The following is a 13877-nucleotide window of genomic DNA, read 5'->3' as shown; positions in this document are numbered from 1 at the left end:
CTGAGATATATTCTGCCTCTGCAGTAGATAGTACAATGGTTGATTGCCTCTTGCTTGCCCATGAGACTAAGTTGCTTCCCAGAAATTGACAATTTCCAGAAGTACTTTTTCTCTCTGTTCTATCTCCAGCATAATCAGCATCACAATAACCTGAAAGCTTATACTCTGATGTTTTCTTATACATCAAGTCAAGGTTAGTGGTACCTTTCAGATATCTTAGGATCCTCTTAACAGCAGTTAAGTGGGTTTCCCTTGGATCTGATTGGAAACGAGCATACAAATGAACACTAAACAATATATCTGGCCTAGATGCAGTTAAGTATAGAAGTGATCCTATCATACCACGATAGAGCTTCTGACAAACTTTACCACTTGCATCTTCTTTCTTCAGAATGCATGTAGGATGCATTGGAGTCTTGGCAACTGTAGATTCCAGCATATTGAACTTCTTCAGAAGTTCTTTAGTGTACTTGCTCTGATGGATATATGTTCCTTCTGGTGTTTGATCAACTTGTATTCCCAGAAAGTACTTGAGTTCTCCCATCATACTCATCTCAAATTCAGCCTGCATCATCTCAGAAAATTCTTTGCATAGAGATTGATTAGCAGAACCAAATATAATATCATCAACATAAATTTGCACAATTAAGATATCATCTTTGTAAGTTTTGCAAAAGAGAGTTGTATCTACTTTACCCCTTACAAACTCATTCTCCAGAAGGAATGAGCTGAGTCTCTCATACGATGCTCTGGGAGCTTGCTTCAGACCATAAAGAGATTTCTTCAGCTTGAAGACATGGTCTGGGTTCTTTTCATCTTCGAAACCTGGGGGTTGATGAACGTAGACTTCCTCTGATATGTATCCATTTAGGAAGGCACTTTTAACGTCCATCTGATGTAGAATTATGTTGTGATTCACTGAGAAGGAGATCAACAGTCTGATTGCTTCTAGTCTAGCTACTGGAGCAAATGTTTCAGTGTAGTCTATTCCTTCCTGCTGACTGTAGCCTTGAGCGACTAGCCTTGCCTTGTTTCTGACTACATCACCTTTCTCATTCAGCTTGTTTCTGAACACCCATTTGGTTCCAATTACATGGACACTTTGAGGCTTTTTCACTAGGCTCCAAACATCATTCTTGGAAAATTGATTCAATTCTTCTTCCATAGCCAGAATCCAGTCCTTGTCCTGAAGAGCTTCATCAATTGACTTGGGTTCAATTAAGGACACCAATCCTTTCAGACTAAGCAAAGTCTCTTCAGAGGGTCTGAAGGCTGATCTGGTTCTGACTGGTTCATCTTTGTTGCCCAGAATCAATTCTTTAGGGTGTGATGCAATGATTCTGCTTTTCTTCTGAGGTTGTGAATCAGAGGGACCAGCTTCTTCTGGATCATCTTCCTCTGGCTCAGCTTCCTCTGGAGCTTTGCCTTTGTCAGAAACATTTATGCTCAAATCTGCAAACTTCTCAACTAGTTTTGACTGATCAGAGTCAAGCTTATCATCAAATCTAACATGTATAGACTCTTCAATTGTTTTAGCATCAGTATTATAAAATCTAAAACCTTTAGATCTCTCAGAGTAACCAAGTAATAGACATTTAGACGATTTAGCATCAAACTTATGCAATCTATCCTTAGTATTAAGAACATAACAAACACAACCAAAAGGATGAAAGTAAGAAATGTTGGGTTTTATATTCTTCCACAATTCATAAGGAGTCTTATTCAGAATTGGTCTCACAGAGATTCTGTTCTGAATGTAACACGCTGTGTTTACTGCCTCTGCCCAAAAGTGCTTAGCCATGCCAGTTTCTTGGAGCATGGTTCTAGCCATCTCCTGAAGAGTTCTGTTCTTCCTCTCAACAACACCATTTTGTTGAGGAGTTCTGGGACAAGAGAAATCATGTGCAATTCCATAGGAATCAAACAGACTCTCAAACTTGTCATTCTCAAACTCTCCACCATGGTCACTTCTGACACGCACAATCCTACAAGCCTTCTCGTTTTGCACTTGGGCTATGAAGGTAGAGAACACAGCATGAGACTCATCCTTGCGGGATAGAAATTTTACCCATGTCCAGCGGCTATAGTCGTCAACAATGACCATCCCATATCTCTTGCCACCTATAGACTCAGTTTTCACTGGTCCAAATAGGTCGATATGCAGAAGTTCCAACGGCCTTGAGGTTGAGACAACATTCTTTGCCTTGAAAGGGACTTTTGTGAATTTGCCTTTCTGACATGCTTCACAAAGAGCGTCTGAAGAGAACTTCAGAGCGGGCAAGCCCCTGACAAGGTTTAGCTTGCTCAGCTGAGAAATCTTTCTCATACTAGCATGCCCTAACCGTCTATGCCATACCCATTGATCTTCATTAACAGACATAAGGCACTTCACATTCTGAGCCTCCAACTCAGATAATCTGATCTTATAAATGTTGTTCTTCCTCTTGCTGTTAAACAGAACAGAGCCATCGATCTGACTTACAGCCCGGCAGGACTTTTGATTAAAGATAACATCATAACCCTTGTCAGCTAATTGACTTATAGACAATAAGTTATGAGTTAAGCCGTCTACCAATAAAATATTGTCAATGCATGGACTACTATCTACACAAATAGTACCAGTACCAACAATTTTACCCTTTTCGTTGCCACCAAAGCCAACTTCGCCTCTTGGCTTAAGTTTTAGCTCTTGGAACATACGCCTTTCTCCCGTCATGTGACGCGAGCATCCACTGTCCAGATACCATGATTGGTGTTTCAATGGAGCTATCAAGGATATCTGCAACATAGATAATCTTATCCTTAGGTACCCATTTTCTGGGTCCTTTCTTGTTAGTTACCCCAGAGGTTCTGATCACCTTGGGTTTCTCAACATGGTAATGTAAAGGAATTTTTGCATGATATTTAGACATGGAGAAAGATCCCTTTTTGAGAGGGGGTTTAGCAACTTCAGCAGGTAAAGGATCAGGCAATATGGTACCAGAGGGAACAAAGCATTCATATAAAGATTTAGCTTTAGGCATAGAAGGCTCATTTCTAATTGGTTTAGAATAGCCAATGCCATGCATTCCATTTCTGCTTACGCCATAGATCATTGAAGCCATCAAGCTTCTGTCTACGCTTTTAGCCAAGAATCTTTGAAAAGATTTTTCATACTTAGATTCATGCTTACTATCAGAGGCATCACATGCAATAACTTCTTCTAACTTAGCAATTTGTTTCTTAAGCACAGAGTTAGAATTCACTAAAGCATGGTTATCATTTTTCAAATCAGAAATGATTTTCTCATGTTCAGAAGGAGTCTTAGAAACAGCAGATAAGTTCTTTTTCAGCTCCTTATGCTTAGACAATAAAGAGTTATACTTATCCATGATATCAGACAAAGCATGTTTCAGTTCAGAGGTTGAGAAAGAAGCGAATACCTCATTTTCATTGTCTGAGTTAGGATCTCCTTCTGATTCTGAGTCAGAGTCAACAACATCCTTTGACTCTGCTCCTTTGTCTTTGACAATAGCCATGAGTCCTTGGACTTCACCATTAGAGTCAACATCCTCTGACTCTGATTCGTCAAAAGTCACCATCAGACTTTTCTTGGTCTTGAAGTGCTTCTTTGGCCTCTTGTCCTTCTTCAACTTTGGACAGTCACTTTTGTAGTGCCCTGATTCTTTGCACTCGAAACATGTGACTTCCTTGATTGATGACTTCTTCTGGCCTGAGGATTCAGACTTTCCTTTGGCCTTTCCAAAGCCTCTGTACTTGCTTTGCTTGTGCTTCCAGATGCGGTTGAGTCTTTTAGAGATCAGAGTCAGCTCATCTTCATCAGAATCTTCTGATCCTTCTTCAGATTCTTCTGCTTCAGCTTGGAGAGCTTTTGACTTCTCAGCTTTAGCCTTCTCAGATTTGGATTTCAAGGCTATTGATTTCTTCCTCAGATCTTGCATCTCTGAGCGCTTCAGCTCATGACACTTCAGTATGCTGATGAGTTCTTCTAAACTCATACGCTCAACATCTCTCGTAAGCTCTATTGAAGTCACCAAGGGCATCCAGCTTTCAGGAAGACTTCTGATGACCCTTATGACATGATCTTTTGTTGTGTAGCTCTTGTTGAGAGGTCGTATTCCAGCTACCAGCAACTGAAATCTGGAAAACATTTCTTCAATGGACTCGTTTGGCTCCATGATGAAGGATTCATACTTTTGGATCAAAGACAATGCCTTTGATTCTTTGACTTTCTTGTTTCCTTCATGAGACATCTTCAGGGATTCAAAGATGCCTTTTGCATACTCACGATCTGTAATCTTCTGGTACTCTTCATAAGAGATAGCACTTAGAAGAATTGCTCTAGCTTTGTGATGTTGTGAGTAAAGCTTCTTTTGATCTGCAGTCATCTCTGACCTTGGGATCTTCTTGCCTTCTTCATCAACTATACGCTAATAGCCATCCACAATAATATCCCAGAGATCTGCATCAAAACCCAGAAAGAAACTTTCAAGTCTATCTTTCCAATATTCGAACCTTTGACCGTCGAACATGGGAGGCTTTGCGTTGTAACCATCTTTTTGAGTTTCACTGGTGGTAGCCATTGTTTTTCACACCGGCCCGGATCACTGAACACTGTTAGGTGTGGTAATCAGAACTTGCGCTCTGATACCAATTGAAGGTATGAAAAACGGTAGAAATGGGGGTTTTGAATAACGTTTTAAGAATAAAACTTCCACCTTAAAGATTTTAACAAATCTTTCGAGAACAAAGTGCTTAAGATAAGAGATAGAAAAGCACACAAGGACAGTTCTGGAAATTCCAGCTTCTGCTGTGGCTGAGAATGTTAGGTAGGTCGTCAGGATAGTACATTTGCTTTTGTACTTGGATAATGACTTGACCTTTAAACCTAGTAGACTTCTGATCAGGGGAAAGCTTCATATTGGAACTTGTGAAGCCAGTTGATCAGAATCAGAGGGAAGCACAGATCCTCTGACCGTTGTATCTTCTGATTCTGAACTCAGAGGGAAGTACATGGTCTTCAGAGTCATCTTGCTTCTGGACATCAGAGTTTCCACTTTTCAGCTTATGGATCTTCAGAGTCTTCTACACCATCAGAACATCTGAACCTTCAGAGTGTCTGGGTTGTCAGAGCGTCTGGATCTTCAGAACTTCAAGTGACTGAGTCCATATCAGAGCTTGTAAGACTTTAGATCTTCTGAAGCTTTTCTACTGTTCAGAGTGAACAAGGATGTTGCGAAAGCGTTGCTTGGGTCACTCTTTAAGCACAGTGCTTCTGATTTGTGTGAGATAAAATAGAGGTCAGAGCCTGTAAATAGCACACTCAGAAAAACACGTTAGAGTACCATAATTGTTCATACTAAATTGTTAACTTGTAATCATCAAAACATAGAGTTGTACTACTCGATCAAAACTTGATCTTACACAGTTGTTTTAGAGCCGCTTTCAAAGATTACATTCTTGAAAAGGAATTGTCGAAATGAAATTTATTTTAAAGCGTGAGGTGTTATAGTAAATATAGAAACTACATATAATCCAACATCTACAAAAGAATAAAGCATTCCATATGATTGGTAAAACGAACATCTGCAATACAAACATAAAAGATTACTACAATGTAAAAGTACATGTAAAAATAATGGGTTGAAGCTCTTCAGGTTGAATGGTAAAATAAAAAATCAATACCATTGAGTTGATTTGGATTCATCGAATATTCAATCCCTAAATTCGATAATATATTGAACCGATGTAGTTGGATTCAGAAAAAATTCCAACCAAATCAATGACTCAATTCAACCCACCATAATAATTTTAGAATTAAATTCGCGGATCAAACCATACCTACTTAGAGCATCTCCAATGCACGGTTCTTAGTTCTTATTTTTGAGTTAAGAACTAAGAACTGAGTTCTTAACCACTGGAGAGGATGACATGGAGTTCTTAGTTCTTACAAATAAGAACTAGGTTCTTATATAAGAAGTTTTACTTTTTGAGTTCTTGAAAATATGATTTGAAAACACTATTATTTATGTGTTTGTGTGTGACACTCATTGTGATTTTGTTTGGTTGAATGCTCATTTTTTCATATCTTAATTTATTAATACGTGCCTAAATAATGAGATTAAATATCGTCGTGGAAGGGTAAAAACGCTAGTTATTATTTAAGAAAACAAATCATAATTAATATGTGCATAGATTGTTTGATTATGCCAAATTTGAAGCTTAATCATAATTGATTTCATTAAAGAATTTCATTGGAAAACATATTAATTGTATGCAAAAACCTTTGTTATCCTATTAAATATTTTGCACATTAAAAGCATGAAATTAAGTTTGATAATATCTCATCGAAATTATTTACTATTATTATTGTTTTTAAAATTTATGTTAGGTTGTAGTGAAAAATAATACCATAAAAAACATGATAAATTCCTAAACTGAATATCTCACTATTTTTTAAAAGTGAATTTATCACAATTAATTTTCTCATAATTTGGTACATGTTCTCATTTATTTATTTTTAAAATTTTTCTTCATTGATCAATTTTTTCGAAAGCAAAAATAACTTTATTAAACTTAAAATGCTTTTATAATACGACTACACCTTTAAAGCTTGACAATCCATATTTGAAATTAATCTCAATATATGGAATTAATGAAAACATAACACAAAAATATATATAAGAAACTCTCACTGATTAAATAGTTGTAGCTGACATCTAGGTTTAGGACATTGGGTATTCAAACAAAAGAGTTATAATGTGGAGTTATAATAGGAATCAACCTTTTAGGCCGTCATATTTGGTTCTATTGGTGGGAAATTAGAATTTTTTTAGTAACAGACTATGTTAATTGGTTTCAAGGCACGGGTCATTTAATAACATGACGTGAAAGTCAATAAAAATTAGTAATTAAAACATTTTTTAGGCATAAATTTGTTCAAAAATGTAAGTAATTTGCAACTAATTGTACATGATTAATGTTGTCAATAAATTTCTATAAATAATGACATTAATTAAATACTACGATAATTGATTAATCAACGTTAAAGACGTGTCGTATTTTGTTCCGTAATTATCTTATTAATAATAAAAATGATTTGAATAAATATTAAAATAGAAAATTAATTAAAACAATACAAAATGTGTGTTTTATGATATATTAATTATTCTATTATAAAAACTGATTCAAATATTTTAATGTATTTAAAAACAATTAAATATGGTTCAGTATAAACATTTTTTTTAAACAAATATTTAGTTAATGTATTTAAAAATATTAAATAGGTGTATTAAAAACGTTTTTTTTTGTAAGGAAAGGAATATAGCATTTATTGTAATTTTTTATTTACTAAAAATTAATGTATTTAAGAATCTTTTTTTTTTCTACCATTGACCCTTGATCAATGTATTTAAAAACAATTTCAAAAAAAAATGGATTTAAAAATGGTTAAATACGTGAGCACAGCTGTTAATGATATTAATATTTTACTAATATTAATTTTGGAAATAATAATTTTATCGGTTTATTTAAAACGTTTTTTAAGGAAAGGAATATACTATTTATAGTATTTTTTAATTGAGTCAAAATTAATGTATTAAATAATCATTATATAGGTCAATTCAAAAGGTTTTTTAAAAAATTTCGAATATAGCATTTATTGTATATATCGCATTTAATGAGCATTATTGAGAAATTGATTTTATCAATTAATGTGTGAAAGTCTCTCTGGCTGCGACACTTGTCAGCCAGAGAGAAGGGTGAGAGGAGAGTCATTCTTAGAGTGCCATGTGTTATAATTTTGTGGATAACGATTTTTTTTTTTATAAAATATATAGATGTTTCTGTATTGAGCTATAATTAAAACTTCTATTGCTACCCAACGTATCATTATATATAAAAATAAATATTTTTATTTTATTTTTTGTAGAAAAAGATATACGAGCATACAAATTTGTTGTGATGTAAAGTGTGAGTAAATCTCACAATAGAAGATAATGACAACTTTAAGCAATTTATAAGTGAGAAAATCCATATACCTAAGATCTTAAGATTTTAGGTGAAAGATTGGGATCCAATTCACTACTTGTGATGTTCTCCACAATGCCAGACCACATGGTCAATGGGGTAAGTACGGCTTTGATGCACCTGGCTTTGATGCACTTTTACCAAAAGGATGCTTATACTAATCAGCAGCAAGAGGTCTTCAAACCGGACGCCAAGCACCTTTGCCAAAAGGAGGCTTATGGTAATAGGCGACGACAAGTACACAAACCGGTGGCCTCTCAAAATAAACTTTCTTATGCTTCGATGCAGGTTTTTAATAAGAATCAGCTGACAGATGTCTTCTATCCGCCGAAGCTCTACTTCCGCCTGAAAAGAGGGCAACCACCTCTTCCACCGGAAAAAACCAAGAAACAGTGACAAGGGCCAGAAGGGAGGCAACGTATTTCGCTGCTTCCACCGGAAGAAACTGAGAAACAGGGAACAAAGCAACCACTTCCACTGCTCCAAGAAAGCACAAAATAGGATTTGGAGATTACACTGCAATTGGGATGTGCTTAAAAGAAGAACTAACCACAACCTGCATACCATGTCATAAATAGCAGGATGTCGGGTGTATACATACGTGATTCTTTCCACTCTTAGACACTTAAGTTGTTTATAGTTGAAATCAGGCGGAAAAGACCACGATGGATAATTAGCCCAATGTAGCACCTTCAAACTATTTGGTAAATGTTTGGGGCATGTTGAAAACTTTGGACCATCTCTAACCATTAAAATTTTCAAGTTTTTCATCTTCATGAAGGCTTTTCCACTCCACTGCACTTTGTTTTTGCAATAACCAAGCTTTATGACTTCAACTTTATTTGTTCCCTTCCAAGGTCAAAATGACAATGTTCATATTAGCTATGTCATATACATATTTTAAAAAATTTACAAATATAAACTATAATATTTTCTCACTAATAAATTTTTTCAAACATGAAATTGAGAAAGGGGGAATAAGAATATTGAGATCCAACATATATTTATAAGAAAAAATGATAATCAAAGAAAAAGAAAGAAAAATACCGTGCAGAGACATAATAATTTTTAACATACCGTATTATTTTCCAAAACATGAATGATGTCTTCATTGAACCACAATCTGCTACGTTCACCGGGCTCATGTATTGATTCTTGTCTGACAATTTCTCTACCCATGTCTTGAATTAAGTCATGCATTTCCACATCACTATCATTCTTAATCTTTATAAGAGATCTATCAACTAATACTCTAAGACCATCTTCTGCATGAAATCCATGAGCATGTAACATTTCTTTGACATACCCCATCTCATCATTGTTGAATAAACAAGCAATGTCAAGGAAAATACCCTTCTCATCTTCCCCCAAACCATCAAAGCTTACTTTAAGTATTTCATGCATATCTTCACGAGGAACTTTTTCATATTTATCCAATGCAGAGTTACATTCATCTAAACTTTTACCCCATAAGTGAGAACCTATCACTTCTAAAGCTAATGGAAGGCCACCTGCATAAGAAACTGCACGCTTTGAAGTTTTCACATAATCAGGATGAACTTCATGACTTTTAAAGGCGTGCCAACTAAACAGCTCAAGAGCTTTTTGATCGCTCAACAGTTCAACCCGGTGTAATCTTACTACTCCATGAGCATCTAGCAATTGTTTGTTTCTTGTTGTGATAATGATCTTACTGCCACTGCCAAACCAATCAATTCCTCCTGCAAGTGATTTTAACTGTTCCGGTTTATCAACATCATCCAAAACCAAAAGAACCTTTATTTGTTTGAGCCTCCTTTTGATTATTGGAATTCCTTGATTGATATTTCCAACTTTGATGTCTTTCTCTCCAAGTGTTTCAGAAAGAAGAGTTTCTTGGAGTTGTACAAGGCCATTCTGACTAATTGTCCTTTCTCTAATGTCAGCAAGAAAACACACACCTTCAAATTGGTCACCAATCAAGTTATACACAGCACGGGCAATTGTTGTTTTACCTTGTCCTCCAAATCCATAAATACCTACCATGACCACTTCAGACCCAAGTTCAAGGAGAGATCGCACCTGAAGCACTGCAAAATCTAGATCAATTGGGTGTTCAACAACATGCAAAGGAATGCGGGTGACCTCTTTTGAGACCTCTTTAACAATATTTTGAATAAACTTGTATTCTGACTCACACCTGCCCATTGAAAAATGTAGAATTTCCTTTAGTTCAATCACTTCAATCAAAACTAATTACACAATATTGATTTCTCTATTAAGTAAATTCCACTAATTTTTATTTCTTTTTTCATACACATATTATTCTTAATATGAAAACCATTTGGCAAACATTAAAGCATAGACAAACATACATACGAAAGGAAAGTGTGAGTTACCCGAGTTGGAAATGCCAGCCTGACAGATCAGATATTTCATGTAAAGCTGCTCTCCATTTTTGTATCTTGCCCTTGTTATTTCGGAACCTTTTCTCATGTTTCTCCAAGGCTTCTGCATAAGTCCCAGTTTGATGCCGAACTTGTGAAGGATCCACATCATAAAAAACGGGCCTTACCAATAGACTTTCTGCATTTACAAGATTAAGAATCTCGACAAGTTCATCCAAACAATATGTGGAGGATGCATAATTCTTAGAGAAAATGACTATTGCAATTCTAGAATTTTGAATGGCGTTGAGAAGAGCTGATTTAATTTCTTTCCCTCTTCTAAGCCCTTTTTCATCCATGAACGCGTGAATCCCCTTTTCGCGTAGAGAATTATAGAGATGGCCAGTGAAATTTAACCTGGTGTCTACACCTCGAAAACTGAGGAAGACATCATAAGTCAACTTATGTTTGAATGAAGATGAGGATTCTGCTCTTTCCTTTTCCATGATACACGAACTTGAAGATTGTGAACACAGAGCTCAGCTAGACAACTTGTACTATATGCAATTCCCAAGTATTTAGTCGCAAGTAGTTCGAAAGTAATAACAAGAAGTTTCATACCTTGGTTCCAAATTGCATTTTTTTATTATTATCAATCAAACGAAGTAAGCAATCAGTAACTATCATGAAATTCAAACTTTAGTTTAATTATATAGTAGTATACACTATCAGATAAAGTAGTCTTGAAATGTTCACACGGTTGACTTAGACAATATTATTAGACAAATATTAATGGACACGGCAGAGGAGAATATCATTATTGTGAGAGAGGAATAATCAATGGCTGTCCACTCGGGAAAAAAAATTATGGGATCCTGGAGCAATTATTTTCATTAGTTTATAAAACCTATATTTCCAATCTGTTATGTTGGTGGCTTTTAGATGTTTGACCTTCAATAATCTTGATCATTAACTCTTACCACTTAGCCTTATTAGCCATTTGTTCATTTTTATGGTTAGAGGTATAATTTTTAGATTGATCAAAACCTAAATTTATATATTATTTAGAGGTTGGAATGAGCAATTGTTGAGAGGATGAGTTTTTGACAAGCTGTTATGTTAATGGCTTTTAGATGTTGACCTTAGTTGGGTAATCTTGATCATTAACTCTAACAGCTTGGCCTTTTGTTCAGCTTGTTGGTTAGATGAGTGACGACGTTAAAACGGAAAAGTAACGTCAAGAGCAGGCCTAAATCATTTTATAAATTAAATACAGGGGAAGCTCCAAGTCTAACATATTGGTTCTTAGACTTGGTGGGAGGATCTCAGAGTTTCGTCGAGGAAGAGGTACAAACAAGGCGGAAACCCTCAAAGGCATATCAAAGGCCGAGAGGAACCCCCTTAATTTGTTTATCTCTTCTTGGTACTTCTGATTCAATTTCCAGGTTATTTCTTCAGTCCCCCACAAGAAGCTTTTTCATTAGTTTCTTGTGGACCCCTTCCATCTTTTCTACTCTCCAAAGCGTTTGAAGCCCCTTCTCAACATTCCCTCTGCCATGTTGCTTCTTGGTTTCTTCATCTTCCTCAGTTTTACCCATGAAGACCAGTGAATGAAGCACCATAATTTCTCTTGTTTTCATTCTTTTCTAGCTTCTGAAGTCTTGGTTCAGTTGAACTTTCATCCAAGCTAACATGTGCTCCCTATGTTCCTCAAGCTTTTCTTCTGTGTAAGTATTAGCTGACATGCTCGGCTCCTCAAGCTTTTGCTCGTCATTTGCAGATAAGACAACTTCAGATGCCCTTTGTTCCCCCTCAAAATACCCTCTAGCTCCTTTTGCAAGGATGTTATTGTCCTGATTGTGGGCTTTATATCATATTTTGTCCATACTTCTTGTGAACATAAAACAGAAGGTCCTGTAAGAAGATGCGAAGATTCTTGAGGGTTACTGGTGCATTATGTCTCTAATCATCTTCTCCAACATGGTCCTACAAAAAGATTGAACCTCCACAAATTGTCTGCATTTTTTTTGCCTTCCTTCAACGTTTTACGAGTGCCAATTCGAGGTCTTGAATAGTGAGCTTTTATTCTTCAATTTCATACATAATTTTGAGATGCTCCAGCATGTATGTTAGAGCTGGTAACCTCAATTCACAGGAAATGCTATTGAATTGCAACAGAGAGCTCAGCCAGTAACAATGGAGATTCTGGTTCGAGAAAGGAAAGATTACAGAGATGAAACAGTTACAATCTGGAAGAGGAAACCCTAACTAATTCCAATAATCAGTCCCAACCAACCCTTAACTACCAGAATGATACCTAACTGAGTAGTAAATCCCCTTATTTATAGCACATTCTAACACTAACTGCCAACTGCAGTTAGTTAACCTCACTATTCTAACACTATAAACTGCAGTTAGTTAATCTCACTAGTGCCAGCATGGCGCCTCACATACACATGCTTAATAGGAGGTTTTGCTGGTCTTATTACAGTACTAGCTTTATCAATGTAACCAAGGACCAATATCTTCATTTTAACTTTCAACAATGTAAGAGATAGGAATGAACATATATTGGTATTGAAGACTATTTCCCTTCACCAAAATGATGCTGAACATCCATATACATATATTGGTACAGCAAACATATATTCATTTGAAGAACTAAGGAATCACATAAACTGAATACAATATAGACATTGGTACTCTCTTCCGCTAAAATACAATTAATCAGTAAAAATAGCTTTGCAGAACCAATATATTTCAAAACACCAGGAAGAGGAATGAGATTTGTGTGTGTGTGTGTGTGTGTGTGAGAGAGAGAGAGAGAGAGAGAGAGAGAGAGAGAGATTATAGGTGAAAGTTGGTTCACAAGGGGTGGGAGGCTACAGATGTTGCTGAACTTCCATTTGTTGAATTCTGAGATGATAGTGAAGTTATGGTGGTTCAAAGAGGGTGTTGAGTAAAGGAGGTTGAAATTTTTTATCCTAGTTTCTGAGAAAAACAATGCTTTAGACAATCTTTTTTGCAGTTAAGCTTAACCAAGTTGAAACCATACCCAATGTTGAGCACCCTAAAAATCAAAATAAGAAGAAGAGTTGCTTGAGGATTACACAATTATTCCATATATGATGACTCCAACTAGCTATAGGTACTATGTTAATGCTGGGAAAAACTTTGACACGAAGCTATTATTAAGAATTAAGTTTAAAAATGACCATTAAGAAATCAAACTTGAAGACTCCTCTAAAATATGATACAAACATAAGTTTGAGAAAGTCAGAGCCTAACCTTAACTTATAAAGTTTGACGAAGAAGCTCCTCTAAAATAAAATTATGCTCCTCTACACATCTAGGAATTGAAAGCAAACAAATTAATAAAATAAAATAAACTCGTACACATCTAGGAATTGACTGAAAATAAACTGCTTTAGCAAAATATATAAGCTCGTACCTGTGCCCAGGTTTTGCTGAGCTTGTAGTAAT

General features: G+C 35.7%; 1 protein-coding gene across 1 annotated transcript; it reads right to left on the bottom strand.

The window, feature by feature from the left end:
• Window positions 1–7982: 7982 nt before the first annotated feature.
• On the bottom strand, window positions 7983–13669 carry LOC130738059 (TMV resistance protein N-like). Its single transcript, XM_057589960.1, has 3 exons — window positions 10407–13669; window positions 9106–10207; window positions 7983–8877 (listed from the first exon to the last, which is right to left on the bottom strand). Exons 1-3 carry the CDS (start codon window positions 10898–10900, stop codon window positions 8083–8085), a joined length of 2391 nt encoding a protein of 796 aa, XP_057445943.1. The 5' UTR covers window positions 10901–13669; the 3' UTR covers window positions 7983–8082.
• Between the last annotated feature and the right edge of the window lie 208 nt (window positions 13670–13877).

The sequence above is a fragment of the Lotus japonicus genome, chromosome 2 (genome assembly GCF_012489685.1).
Source record: "Lotus japonicus ecotype B-129 chromosome 2, LjGifu_v1.2".
NCBI lineage: Eukaryota > Viridiplantae > Streptophyta > Magnoliopsida > Fabales > Fabaceae > Lotus > Lotus japonicus.
Note: the sequence above shows the minus strand (reverse complement) of the source record. Positions and strands in the feature narration are given on the sequence as shown.

Excerpts from the sequence above, each read along its gene's own strand:
- LOC130738059 (XM_057589960.1), bottom strand. The coding sequence starts at position 10,900 with ATGGAAAAGGAAAGAGCAGAATCCTCATCTTCATTCAAACATAAGTTG. Across the intron at positions 10,208-10,406 it reads GGCTGGCATTTCCAACTCGG|GTGTGAGTCAGAATACAAGT; the intron begins GTAACTCACACT and ends TTCAATGGGCAG. Across the intron at positions 8,878-9,105 it reads ATGTTTTGGAAAATAATACG|GGAACAAATAAAGTTGAAGT; the intron begins GTATGTTAAAAA and ends TGACCTTGGAAG.